The following is a 15,438-nucleotide window of genomic DNA, read 5'->3' on the forward strand; positions in this document are numbered from 1 at the left end:
ACAGAGCGAAATGGAAAATGTAAGGTGGAAAGATTTTTAAATCTGTGACGTCACAGATTTTGTTTATGTGTGTTACTTTTCTAAGGGTTGGTTTAGACCAAGGCGCCTCTATATATACCAGGTGAAACAATCATATGAAATGCACTTTCAGCCATATTGGAATTGCTGTCGGTATTGTTTACAAACAGCTCTGGTGAAAATCTCTACCCGGTCGGAAGAACAGGAAAATCATCAGAACGCTGCCGGCGGCTCTCTACAAACTGCAACGACGCTTATTTGAACGATGCCTACTATGTTCGGCTTTCGCGAATTTATGTCAAAAAGAAGGGATGATTTTGTAGAATTTCATTCTTATCCAGTTCATCCACTACTCTCGCATGTGAAAATGCAAAAATGGCGTATCCTAGCAATAAAAAACAAACAACCCCCGCTCCAAAAACCGTAATCCCCTTCTTATTGAAGTGATGATGTTGCTTCACCTGTTATACATTTATACAAGCGCCTTGGTTTAGACTCTCAGGTTTACACTAGTGATATATTCGTGTGAAGAAACCGTTTACACTAGCGCGAACTTATATAATGAATATATTCATAGTTTCGGTGAATTTAATTACCTGAAGTAGAACTGCATCCAACTTTAGAGATTTCTCACCAGTGAGAAATTCACCAGCATTTACATATGGCTGAATTTATTCTATACATTCTATACATATATACCTCGAAGAAGTGTATCATATATATTCTAACCCGTAACCCGGTGAATAAATCCATCTATAGCTATAGATCTCCCTAATGTAAACCCGCCATAATAATAGTTCACTGCATAAGAAAAGTATTGTTAAGGCTGATTTAGACGATGCCAGTCAGCGCTCTAGTTGAAGTATCCAGTGAATAGAGAACAGACACTCTGTTCAAGATAGAGGCCAATTACTTGTTCGATACTGGTACAAGTAACTTGGACAGAGTGTCTGTTCTCTGTTCACTGGTTGATCGATTTCTCTACATCGACTCTCTCTTTTGGTCATAACTTAGCTGCAAATACATTCCCAGCTGTATTTGACAATGTGGAAGATCAGAACCTCAACTATCGGATTATATTGCAAACTTAATGTGGAATATTTTTGCAGTTAATTTATTAACTAAAGAAAAAGTTGATGAAGAGAAATCGATCAAGTCACTTACACCCCTTGCATTCTAAGCCCCTCAAGTATTTTTTTTTCTTTCTTTATTATAGTGATTTTCAACACATTTCGGGTGGTTCGTCACTTTTACTTCCCTTTTTGGAATGATATCGGGAGTGAGAATTGAACTCGTGATCTCTGCGTGAGAGGTATGGATGTTACCGCTACGCCAGATTGCCTCCTTATTAAAAGTAAAAATAATCAGATGAAATGAACGAACTAGTTTTTTTTCTAAAATTATTGCTAGCGTTCAAAATCATAAAGACTCAATTGACATTTCAGCAGAAACTGAAACTTCAGCATTGTTTGAACTCTAGAATTATATTATTTGAACTTCTTCCAAAAATACTCAAAATACAAATTACACAAACTTCTTCTTCTTCTTCTTATATGGCACTAACGTTCCTAGAGGAACTCCGCCGTCTCAACGTAGTATTACTTGCGTCATTTTCATTAGTACTTAGTTGAGATTTCTATGCCTAATAACACGCCTTGAATGCATTCTGAGTGGCAAGCTCTAGAATACGCGTGACCACAGTGCAAGTCAGAGGAAATTTCTTTGAAGAAAAATTTCCCCGACCAGAACGGGAATCGAACCCGAACCCCCGGCATGTTAGGTTTGACGCTAACCACTCGGCCACGGGAGCACAAAAATTACACAAACTACAGCATTTATTTTTTCAAGTTCATTCAAAAGACGAAGAAAAAAATATCAATATATAAGACATGAAAAACATTTCAGTTGCCACTTCGTTTTTCTCATTTTCCAAGGTTTTTCCGTATTCAATTTCGTTTTAGAAAGAAAAAACGATCCAAATCGTGGCAGTCAAAGTATAACTATTGAAACCGACAAGGAATTTTAATATTTTGAATAAACATTTCCTGAATTTTCGATACCTTCGTCTCTCAGCTGCGTGTAGCAAGATTTTAACGTCACAAAGTAACGCAACAATTCTGCAGGATAATCTGGATCGACCAAAAACGTAAATGAACAAAGTCAGAGTCACAGAATCGGTTGTTCTTTTGACGGAGAAATATTTGACAGCGCATGGGAAAACAAAGGTTGCTAGGTTTTTTTCATGTAAAATGCACTTGAAAAATAAATTTTATTGACTCCGTTTGACCTAGATTGAGACGAAAAGTTTACGGCTTGCGTCCTAGTTTTAGAATAATGAACTGAACACACCCTAATTGTGAAAAATGTAATTACAATTGCTGACAAGAGATAAACTTCCATGGAATTGCTCAAAAAACCAAAAATAATAGACATTAGAATACTAATTCTGATATAGGAAATCAAAGAAAAAATGAAAAATACGAAAAAAGAATGTTAGTTCGTGACATGTTCTGTGTTTTTTAAATGATGAATGTAATGCGTAAAATATTTTTTTGCAAATATATCATTAGTTTCTGTATATTCTCCTTCAACGTTGCCACATTCAATTTTGTACCATTTGAGTAACTGACTGGTATGCCTGATATGTGAACTACCTATCTTCCTGGCTACTAATACGATCAAAGTTTAACACTACCAAATCCCGTGAATCTTCCCAATTCGTAGAATTCGTAGTTTATATGCAGCAGAAGCAGATTCATTAGCAATCGGCCTTCTTGTAGACGATTTAAATATAGTTGCGGTCTTTCTACTAGCGCGAAATATTTTATAGAACTAACATGAGCTATGTGAAACAGTTAAGCAAGCTATTTCATGAATAAGCGTTTTTGTGAGACGCATATTACTTAATTTTCCTATTCCGCGATGTTCATTGAGCGATTTTCCAGCTAGATTTGAATCGAAAAATTGGCAGGAAAGATTTATCAACATGTTCGGACCTAGATTAAAATCACAAAGTTCCGAGCTCACCTGCCTTGTATTTTCCACGACTTAGCTAATTGATGGATTTTCTCCGTTCCCAATCAATTTTCTTGTGAACATTTTCACTCCAGGTACCCGGAAATCATAACTGGGTGTTAGTTGATCTTTCTGGCTGAATATGTCCTTATTTTCCACATAATCAACCGCATTTTTGGCGGAACTAACCACCGATTAACGATATCTGCACATGAATTTTCCTTATAGTTTACTTCTTTACGAGACCAGAATTCCAGCGCAAAAAGCACAAAGCCTAGATGGGAACACACTTCACCTAATCCGGCTATACAATCGCAATTCGCAATTTGCACTGTTCCTGTGCAGCTTTTTAAATAATCAATCTGCTTCCATTGATATGGATCATAGCCATAAAAGAAATTTCAAATTTTCTCCGTGTATATGGATTTTTATTTTTTTTTTATTAAATCGTTTATTTTTACAGGCTCAGTTACATAAGTTTAAAGGAGCCAAAGTCCTATCTGTATTGTTACAAGTATATATAAACATTTTTCATTAATTCTAGTGTTAATGAAGTAGAGAACCGATTACTCGCGGTTTGCTCGAGTTTAGAAGGGTGACATTTTTTTCCAGGAAAAGGAAAGGATATAAGGATATGTTGACAATGTTCACACTCACATTCGCACTCACATTCATCATACTCGATTCTTAAGCCTATCTTATATCTAATATGCATTTACATTTCACCTCATTCTATTTTTAGTAAGAAGGGATTTGATTTCTCGCGAAGGAAAAGGAAAAGGAGAATATAAGGATATAAGGACAATCACACACAAAGATCGATAGCTTTTAGGAAGACATATATTTGAGACATGTCATCAAGGTCTAACCGAGCCAACACATCTCTTACCGGCACATTGGGCTGCCTTCCTCTAGCCCGAATAGATTTTTCTAAATTCGATCTGGCAACAAGATACACCTCGCACGACCAAACAACGTGTTCGATGTCGTGGTAACCTTGGCCACAAGCACAGATATTGCCATCGGCAAGATTAAAACGACAGAGTAACGCGTCTAACGAACAGTGATTGGACATGAGTCGAGAGAAGGTGCGAATAAAGTCCCGACTCAAGTCCAGACTTTTGAACCATGGTTTGAGGCTAACCTTAGGGATAATCGAGTGAAACCACCGGCCCAATTCATCTTCGTTCCACTTACGTTGCCAGTTAGCGATGGTATTTTTGCGAACTAAAGAATTAAATTAATTGAAGGCGAATTTTTTTTATCCCATTTATTTATTTAAGGCTCATTAGCATTTTAGCTGTAACAGAGCCGAATTTTAATCGTGTACATGTCACATGGTTATCATATCTATAATTAGCACATTACACAGTGGCCGTTCGCCAGTATTCCTTCTATACCATTACATATGGTACATTCACACAGTAGCCATTTAGGCGTAAGAGTATTCTTTCTGTTCTTCCATTATCCAGTTGGACCACCGGACAGCGGAGACAGTTGATTGATAATTGTTGAGTTATTTATAGAACAGCAGCCCGATGTGTCTTGCAGAGCAGAGCAGTGGTATGGATGAATCGATCTTATTTCGACCATGGATCGATCTCCGTCGCTGATGATTGTTGCGTGGACGTAGCTATTCTGTAACAACACAAAGATGGTCAATGAGGGTCCTGAGTTTTGAACTCACGATCGATCGCTTACTAAGCGAACGCGCAACCAATGTGGCTTCGGAGACCCCCAATTGAAGGCGAATTGACGCTGATAAATATCGTCTTCAATTGCACCTACCTTTGCTAGTGAGTCAGCCCTCTCAGCCATCTCAATTGAGCAATGTGAAGGGACCCAGACAAAGGTAATGATATAACAGCGTCTGGTTAAAGCACTCAAAATTTCTCGTATTCTCTCAAGGAAGTAAGGCGAGTGCTTTTCCAGCCTCACTGAACGGATAGCTTCAACAGAACTAAGACTATCCGTTACAATGTAATAGTGTTCAACAGGTCGTGAGGTGACGCTGCCAATTCAGCAATATACACTGAGCAAGGATTCTGAAGACTGTGGGAGGTGCTAGAAAATTCGTGGAACACTCCAAATCCTGTGGACTCATTCATAGAGGACCCATCAGTAAAGTACATATTATCACAATTGATACGCCCATACTTTGCATTGAAGATCGTAGGAACGATCCCCGATCGATGATAATCTGGAGTTCCATGGATTTTCTCCTTCATGAACAGATCAAAATGTACAGAGGAATTGATGTAGTCAGGAAAACAAACACGGTTGGGAGTATACGAAGAAGGATCAACCTACATAGAGATGAATTCATGATATGAGCTCATGAATCCAGGATGAAAATTTAGCTCGATAAGCTGCTCAAAATTTCCGATCACCAATGGGTTCATAACCTTACACCGTATGAGGAACCGAAGAGATAATAAATTGAAGCGATCTTTCAGTGGGAGTACGCCTGCCAAAACCTCGAGACTCATGGTATGCGTTGAGGGCATACATCCCAACGCAATACGGAGACAAAGATACTGAACTCGCTCGAGTTTAATGAGGTGTGTTTTGGCAGCTGATTGAAAACAGAAACTGCCATACTGCCATAGAATAGTTGTTCGATACAACATTATAAGATCTTCTGGATGGGCTCCCCACCAGGTGCCGGTAATTGTACGGAAGAAGTTTATTCTTTGTTGACATTTTTTACTCATATATGGATTTGATGCTATAAGTAAATAGCATTAGCAAATGTTCGCATGTTATTAATGTAGAGTAGCGCGTATTTTTTATAACTATTTCGCTAAAATATTTATTTAAACAAAGCTCAATCTTGTCGATCCATATAAATCCTATGTAGTGATCACTTTTACCTACAGACATGAATGAGAAAGCACTGAAGTGAACTTCACACAATTTTGTTTTGTTTGGGGGGTTTTTGTTGTGTGCTTTTTGCATTCCATCGTGTATAATCTACAGACAATCGCACAATACACAACCTAACCGCGAGTAATCGGTTACATATTACTAACATAGTTGTGAGACAAAAATTGTCAAAATATTGGACTCCCGGCCCCGTCAGGCTAACGCCACATGTGCCTTAATAAAATATATATTTTGGAAAAAAAAATCACTTTTACCTGTCCAACATTACTTAAGACGTTAGCCAAGCGGCGGATAAACTCGCGCAGGCTGTTTATATTCGAACTGATCACCGGCCGTAGAGATTGTTGCTACCTGCTAGAGAACTTGTACTGTACGAAATCTCCGGAATCGAGCCCTCTTGTGAATTCCTGCTCGTCGTACTCAGTACGCCTATTTCGAGCCTCTGATTGCTAGCAGCAGGCTATTCAACGAAGTGATAGACGAATTTGACTTCAATATTGCAAAAAATACCTTTGGAAATAGAATAAGACAAATATATTAGTTAAGTACTACTTTTAAAGTCGAAGACGATACGAAATAAATTAAAAACAGATTACAAATACATATGTATTAGTGATTGATATTAGGTGATATTAGGTATTATGATATTAGATTGATGATTGATGATATTAGGGATCGACAAGATTGAGCTTTGTTAAAATAATTATTTTGGCGAAATAGTTATAAAAATTACTCTATATTATTAACATGTGAATACATGTTTCTTTACATAAAAATATTTACTTCTAGCGTCAAAGTCATATAAACGGAGAAATTTGAAATTTCTGTTATGGCTATGATTCATTCCAACGGAAGCAGATTGATTATTCAAAAATTTTAACAGAAACAGTGCAAACTTCACATTGCGATTGTATAGCCGGATTAGGCGAAGTGTGTTCCCATTAAGGCTTTGTGCTTTTTGTCCTGGAATGCTGGTCTCTCGAGGAAGTAAACTTTAATGAACATTCGGGTGCAGATATCCTTACTAGGTAGTTAGCTCCGCCAAAAAAAAAGACAGGTGGGTAATTTCGGGGACATAACCGGAGAGACGTAGGACTACACCAAGGGGTGTCCATTATTCGAATATCATGGAGCACAGATCCCAGAATGATCAACTTTTCATGTACAAAATTACAGAAAAAGCACAGAAAAAAAATCAAAGGATAAAATAGAACTTCAGCACTCAGCAAACACTCAAACGTTTAGATTCGAATACGAAAAAATCTAAATTTGTCGTGCAAATGTCGTGCGGTGCAAATGTTGTAGGGGTTATTGTTCAGCCTTCAACGAACACATACTTGATGGCAAGCATATCGTAATAGGAATTTACCGTCTGGTATCGTGATATAATTGGGCTTTGCACTCCTCATGAATAACTGTGTTCTACTAGTCAAGTCCTTCATTTGATACCCATATTGATGGGGTTTAGAGAAAATATGTAATCCGCCATTTTGCGGTGGCGGCCATTTTGGATTTGCATTTTTCATACATAACTGTGTTCTACTAGTCAATCCCTTTCATTTGATACCCATATTTATGGGGCTTTGAGATAATACGTAATCCGCCATTTTGTAGCGGTCGCCATCTTGGAATTTCAAGATCGTGAAATACGCTTACAAATTTTATAATGACTGCAGAGATAAAGGTGTGTGCCAAATTTCAGATCAATCGGTCAACAGGAAAGGGGTCAGATTTCAATTAATGTGGTACAGCGCCATAGACAAACATGTTACATAAAAACATACAAATACATCACAGCTACACAAAACCGTTTAAAAACTCCAGCATTCTATCAAATCGATCGCTGTTAGGCACTCATTCACCAGGCGCGACGCTTCCACCGCTTTTAACACACTTCGATAGGCCCTCCTGCTCCACATCCCATTGAAACTTCTGTCTCTCACTCTTGCGGTATCGCACCGCATACATCCCCGGCAAATGCAGCGATATCTTTTTTGCAGAAAATCAATTTCAAGATATCGTCCATCTTGCTTGGCGTCCGATGACAGAATGTGGCCAAGCCTCACCATCGCTCACTTTATGTAGCCAAATAGTCAACGTTGTAGCGACCGCCTATATTTATTTATAATCTCTTTTTTGTCTCCCTCCTTCGCTTTGTCCATATGGTTCGCCCGTACCCGTGGTTGCTTGTAATGAATAGCTGTTTGCTGCGGGAACGCAGACAAAATGTATGGGAAGGTAGGGAATTCTTTCTTCCAATTTTTCATCAATTTGAACGTTATATGAGCTGAAAAACCGTAATGTGTAGCGTATAAACAATTGCTGAGAATATTTCCTATCAATGTGTGTATTTGGAACCAAAATCCATTCATTAACTGAGGAGGTATTAGCGTTCAAAAACTGAACACTTTTTTCACACCGAAATATTGAAATGGGCCCCTATATTGAAGGGTAGACGTAGTCCTACGTCAACAGTTGATTATGTTGAAATTAGGCGGCTCGCACACCGGTGCAATAAGCAACTAGCAAACTGCAATACGCAATATGCAACAGGAAACATATTTTGTTGTTCTTCGCATACCAGAGCAATAAAAACCCCTGACATTATGCAAACAATCAGCTTAATGTACGAAACTTGTCAAAATATGGGCGATAAGTTGCTCTTCAACCGACACGCCGTGTTGCTAGCGACATGTTTTGCTCTGTAAAGGCGACAGCGATATCGTATAGCGTCGGTGTGCGAGATCAACAAAGATTAAATGCAAAAATCCATTGGCGATAATATTGCTTATTGCATGTTGATAGTTGCTAGCTGCTTATTGCTCCGGTGTGCGAGCCGTTTTAAGGACATATTCATCCAGAAATATCAACCAACTCTCACATTTGATTTCCGGGTACCTGAATGCTCTGCGGAGAAGTTAAATACGTTTATAAGTAATTTGATCGGAAACGGAGAAACTTCATCGATTAGCCAATTCATGGAAAATACAAGGAAGCTGTCGAACGTGAGCTTGATCCTCTCTGACTTTGGTCTAGATGCGAAAATGTTGGTAATCCTTTTCTGCCAATTTCTCGATTCAAATCTAGTGGGAAAGTCACTCAATGAACATCGCGAAATAGGTGCTAGTAAATTAAATAAGATGCATCACACAAAAACTCTTGTTCATGAAATAACTTGCCTAACTGTTTTACAAAGTTCATGTTAGCTCTACGAAGCCCGATTTGGGCTAGTAGAAAGACCGTAACTGTTTAAATCATCTACAAGAACGATAAATCTGCTTCTGCTGCATAGAAACTTCGAATGTAAACAAACGATGTGTGACCAACACATGCTCTGCATGTATGTGTAGCAAGAGCCCTATCGGATCTTTTCTGACATTTCTATTGGATTCATTTTGGCAACTAATTTGATTCTATCCAAGTTTGTTTTATTTGTTCCTGGAATTCAAAGATAGTTTTAGAATTTCTGCGTTAAAATTGGATTGTTTTGAGGTTTGAGTTAATTTCGCTGGAGGAATGAGATGGCGTTTGTTAGCAACAACTTGTAAGTTTATTGCAAAAATGTTTAAGAAAGGACACAATCACAGGCCTCACAATCACTTAATCCCACGGTGGTTACGGCAATCTAGCTTATTTATATTTTATTTAGTCTATTCTGAAGAAATATAACTCGTATAAAAACATAGCATGCTTCAACAAATCCTCACTAACGAATCCGTATGCATATAGTGATTGTTATATATTGGATACTGATGTTTGACCACATCCTATTTCATATCAACAGTGACCAATGTAGCTTTTGCTCAGGTATATGCAATGAGGAATTCCATCACGTGCTGATCCCTTCTAACCCGAAGCGGAAACTTAAAACTATCCTGCAGAAGCTGAACAGTTCTACTTCCCAGTTGAGCAGTTATCCTACATGCAATAAATGCTACCAAGAGTTAATAACCGTCCACAACATTCCCGAGAGCTGTTTCCAACTTTTGCCCATCATCAAACCGATTGATCACATCAAGATGGAACCAGAATTGATGATTGATGACCACGATCTTCCGGATAAATGTGAAAACACATTCAAGAGAGACTCAATAGTGGACTCTGGGCCGATTGAACAGGACGCCGAATTGCAAATCAAAAGAGAAAACGTAGAGGTATTCTTCATCAGTGAAATGGACAAAGGCAATATGCCATTAGTTCCAGATGCTGGAACAAATACACTAAGAACAAAAAGAGTACTTCGCAGTGCTTCACAGAAGAAAGTACACACACCTTCAGTACATCATGAATGTAACGAGGGTTTCGCGGATGAAGGTTTGTTGGAAGGACCACATACGGTTATACTCGGGCGAGAATTTGGTGTTATTTTTAAAACATTAACTAATAATCCATTTCAGGAGAGAAACCGTTTAAATGTAAAAAGTGTGGAAAAACATTTAGCTTAAAGTCCAATCTAAGGACTCACATTCGAAGCCATAAGGGTTGGTAAACAATGTTTTACTATAATGAACCATTATGAAGGGTAATCTTTTGCAGGTCCCCATTCTTGTCCACATTGTTCGAAGGCGTTTGGGGAACTTGGAATTCTCCGAAAGCACCTTCAATCTCATTCGGGTTGGTAGAACATGTTTCACAACAAGGATCCAATTAACAGAGTCTTTCATTCACAGATGAACGCCCCTATTCGTGTCCACAATGTCCGAAAGCGTTCAAGCTAGCTGCGACGCTCAAAGAGCACATTCGAACTCATATGGGTTATTAATAATTTTCTAACTACAGTGAACCATTTACCAAAGTCATTTTAATCTATTTCAGGAAAGAAACCGTTCAAATGCGAAAAGTGTGAAAAAACATTTGGACTACTATGCAAGCTTAAACTGCACTTTTTTACTCATACCGGTTGGTGAGAAAGAGTTCCATTCAATGAATCCTTTAGCATGATCAGCTCTTTGCAGGTGAACGTCCTTTTTCTTGTCCACATTGTCCGAAGACGTTTTCGCATCCCACGACGCTTCAGAGGCACATTCGAATTCATACGGGTTGGTTAAAAATTGTATGCTATAATGAACAATTCACCAGACTTATCTGTTTTCAGGAGAACGTCCCTATTGTTGTCCACATTGTCCAAATGCTTTCAGGGACTCTACAGTACTCCAAAAGCACATTCGAACTCATACGGGTTGGTAAAAATATCTCATATCATTTATCCCATTGAGCGAGTTACTTTTTTTTGGCAGGCGAACGTCCCTATCCTTGTCCACATTGTCCAAAGGCTTTTAAGGACTCTACAGTGCTCCGACAGCACATTCGAACTCATACGGGTTGGTACAAATATTTCACTACCTACAATAAACCATTCTAGTGAGGTAATTCTTTCGCAGGTGAACGTCGCTTTTCTTGTCCGCATTGTCCGGTGGCGTATAAATATTCTAAAAGTCTCAAGCAGCACATTGAAACTCATACGGATTAATAAAGGATTAAAAATGTTTTACCAAAACAAGGTTTTCAGATTTCTTTTAATGGCACAGCACTTTTTATAGCAAAAACATTTGACGGAGCGCCTACATTTTTTAATCAATAAAACAAGTCCTATTACCATTAACATTACCCAATTGGGAACAACTATGGGCCTGATCACGAACGTCACTTCGCGGTGAAAACGAAGTGAATTGTATACAACGTTATTACGGCTGCTACCGTCTGTGTAGAATCCGGAAGAATTCATCCATCGTGACAACTTTGATGAACTCGGTGTTATTATGGATACCACGATACTGTCACGTCACGGGGAAAAACAAGTGTATTTGTCACTTGTGTTTTAGATGGTGAAAGCTAGTCACGCGGAATGGAGTAAGTTTAATTTCGGATTTATTTAGCTTTTTTGCTAACATTTTTAATTTTTTCTTGCTTTTTAAGAAAAAAAAAAGATAAACAAACAGCAATATACGCGCTTGGTGGCATTTTTAGAACGAAATCCTGACGTATCCAGAGGACGTAAATTTGTTTATTAGGATTCGATAAATGCGCTATGGGATGTAAATGAAGACTGAAAAGGTAGCTCCCGTAGACCGATTAAAACATGCCGAAAGGTCTAATTTCGATTGTCCTAAATGAATAGAATTTTTTTGTTTCTATTTTAAGGATTAGACTAACAGAGAGTTGCAACCCCATAAAATGGCAATGGAGGCCACTGGCCAGTAACGATAATTATGATTAAATATGTATAATATTGATTTGTTGATATTTTGAATATAAAATAATAACTGAAATGTTTTTCCAACATTACAGAGCTGGTAACTCAAACATTCGCAATTGGTGGACAAGACCCGAATCAGGACGATAGCTACATCGAATAAGACCATTGATCTTTTGTTTCTACGTAATAGATATTTTCAACGATATTGTTTTGGAGACATACTTTGAATGAAAGAATTTTTAAGTTTCAAATAAAGAAAAGATGAATCTATCATTGCAAAGCTTTCAAATTAATAATTTTTAAATTATTCTCTAGTTCTTTTTCCATAATTTTGATATCCGTCTAAAGAAAATCTGAATAATTTTCTGCTTTTGGCAAATACTTTGAAACTCATCAGATGCTTCATATGAAAATTATGCTTCTGACCGACGCTACTGACCAGTTTCTGTTTAAAAAATTATATCATATCTCATGTCCCGTATATCAAATTACACGAGAATGGGAAGGATAAGAGGATTAAACTTCAGAGTCCCATATGGGAGAGGCTCAGATTATACTGATCAAGAGATGAATAAATTCGGGTTTATTCTGAGATATATAAGATATTATTATTCATCAAAATTGTAGAAACGGTTCTTAAACAATGATTCTAACGTTGACCTATACTAAATACTTCTCACTATTCAAACGAGTAAAACAGAGCTGAGCACAAGAGTATGCGAGATATCGATTATTAAACTCATGATAGTCATGCTTTATCTCTAGAGTAATTTATAGAAAGAAGAAATAAAATTACATTCCTATATGTTCAACAACTACATTATTCAAGAGCAACCAAGTATTCCTCCTCATCTTTGAACCAGCGTTTGATTCAGCAAACAAACGCACCAAGCAAATGATTCATGGAATGAGTCCGAATAGTTGGATTGAAATACCGAATCATCGAGGTATAATCGCAAACTTGTCATTCTAAAACATACGTTCAATTAAATGGAATATTGGGCCTGATCTCGAACATCACTGCCACATACGCTTTCACGTCACTTACACTTCACTTAATCTTTTTGTGTCTATCATCATTGTCACGGACAGTTGCGTGTAGAAATATACTCCGTGAAGTGAAAGTGTTCATTCTCGTTTATAAGAGACATGTCGGTTGCATAATTTCCGGCGTTTAAACGTTATGTCGGTTGCATAATATCGGACGTTTGAACGTTATTTAGGTAAAATTAATACAGTTTATGAGATAAAATGCCATTTAATTAAGCGTATGTTTTAGAATAACAAGTTTGCGATTATACCTCAATGATTCGGTATGCTCATCCCATGATTCATTTGTTTGATGCGTTAGTTTGCTGAATCAAACGCTGGTGGAATAGTTGTTGAGCAAATGGGAATGTAATTTTATTTTCCCTTTTATAAATTACTCTAGAGGTAAAACATGACTATTATGTATATCTCGCATATTCTTTTTCTTAGCTCTGTCTTACTCGTTTCAATAGTGAGAAGCTTTTAGTACAGTTAGAATCGTTTTATAAGAACCATTTCTACAATTTTGTTGAATAATAATACCTTCTTGTACTCATAGAAAACCCGAATTTATCCACCTCATGATCAGTATAATCTGAGCTACTCCTTTATGGGATTCTGGATTTCTGTAATATGATATAAGGGATATAAAGTTTGATTTAATTATTTAAACTGAAACTGGTCAGCAGCGTCGGTCAGAAGCATAATCTTCATATAAAATATTTGATGGGTTTCAAGGAATTTGCCAAATGCAGAAAGTGATCCAGGTTTTCTTTAGACGGATATTAAAATTATGGAAAAATAACTAGAGAAGAATTTAAAAACAGTATCTTGTGAATGCTTTGCAATGATAGACTCATTTTTTCCTTGTTTGAAACTTACTATCACTTTTTTATATTCTCTCATCCAAAGAATGTCTTCAAAACAATATCGTTGAAAATATCCATTGAAAAAAAGGCCTTATACGTTATAACTACCGTCCTTATTCTGGTCTTGTCCACCAATTGCGAATGCTTGAATTACAAAACCAATTCTGCAATGTTGGAAAAACTTGACAGTTATTATTTTATACTCAAAATATCAACAAATCAATATTATACATAGTCATAATAATGAATCGATTGATTGAGTAATGATCATTCTTTCTAATAAGAGATTATTGAGTGGCCTCCATTGCCATTTTATGGTGTTGCAACTCTCTGTTAGGCTAATCCTAAGAATAGAAACAAAAAAGACAGGTGGGTAATGTCGGGGACATAACCGGAGAGACGTAGGACTACACCAAGGCCATTTTATAGCGCCGGCCAAATTGGATTTTTCAAGATAATGGAATACGCAGTATTATAATAACAGCAGAAATAAAGGTCTGTTCCAAATTTCAGATCAATTAGTCAAAAGGAACGGCGAAAAATTGAACAACCCTACAGACATACAAACAGGTCAAGTTGAATGAAACCATTTCAAAAAAGGAGTTGGCTATTTTTTTGTTGCGGCCATCTTGGATTTGAATTTTCCAAAATATGTAATCCGTCATTTTGTAGCGGCCGCTTGGATTTTCAAGATCATGAAATACGCAGTTTTATAATGACTGATCAATCGGTCAACAGGAAGGGGGTCAAATTTCTATTAATGTGGAACAGCGCTTGAGACGAACATGTGACATACAAGCATACAAACATGTTACAACTAAGTGAAACCGTTCAAAAACTCCAGCATTCTATCAATTTGAGGACGAATAGCCTCTCCTTCACCCGGTGCGACGCTTCCACCGCTTTTAACACATTTGGATAAGCGATAAGGCTTTCCTACTCCACATCCCATAGAAACTCCTGTCTCTTCCTCTTGCGGTATCACACCGCATACATCGCCTGCAAATGCATCGATATCTGTTATGCTGAAAATCAATCTCAAGATAACATCCGGCGATAGAATGAAGCCAAGCACAAAGGAGCGTGCGACCGAAATCGGCGTTATGCAAAACCATCCTGTATCGCTCAAATTAAAACGACACATGATGAAAAAAGCAACGCACAAGCGTTTTCGCGTTCACAATCGCTCCTCGGTATCTTTCCTGCTTGGCTTCCGATGATAGAATGTGGCCAAGCAGGTCAGGTCAGGTTTTGTATTATAGAGACTTTAAACTTTTTCAGTTCATCCGTCTCTAGCCTTGAGAAAGGCCCTTGGAAATCTTCATTCTACTCCTGCACTACACCTCCACCCTCATTGTCTTGAGAAAGGCACTCGATACCTCGCCGTCCAGCTCGTCCAGCAACTATGTTGTCCAGTCGGTGTCC

At 37.7% G+C, this 15,438-nt stretch overlaps 1 protein-coding gene across 1 annotated transcript; it reads left to right on the top strand.

Annotated features, from left to right (window-relative positions):
• Nucleotides 1–9,303: 9,303 nt before the first annotated feature.
• On the top strand, nt 9,304–11,769 carry LOC129770019 (zinc finger protein 782-like). The gene is made up of 10 exons (XM_055772601.1): nt 9,304–9,463; nt 9,704–10,233; nt 10,317–10,400; nt 10,456–10,533; nt 10,590–10,673; nt 10,735–10,818; nt 10,875–10,958; nt 11,015–11,098; nt 11,157–11,240; nt 11,301–11,769. Exons 1-10 carry the CDS (start codon nt 9,441–9,443, stop codon nt 11,387–11,389), a joined length of 1,224 nt encoding a protein of 407 aa, XP_055628576.1. The 5' UTR covers nt 9,304–9,440; the 3' UTR covers nt 11,390–11,769.
• Nucleotides 11,770–15,438: the final 3,669 nt, after the last annotated feature.

The sequence above is a fragment of the Toxorhynchites rutilus genome, chromosome 1, assembly GCF_029784135.1.
Source record: "Toxorhynchites rutilus septentrionalis strain SRP chromosome 1, ASM2978413v1, whole genome shotgun sequence".
Taxonomy (NCBI): Eukaryota; Metazoa; Arthropoda; class Insecta; order Diptera; family Culicidae; genus Toxorhynchites; species Toxorhynchites rutilus.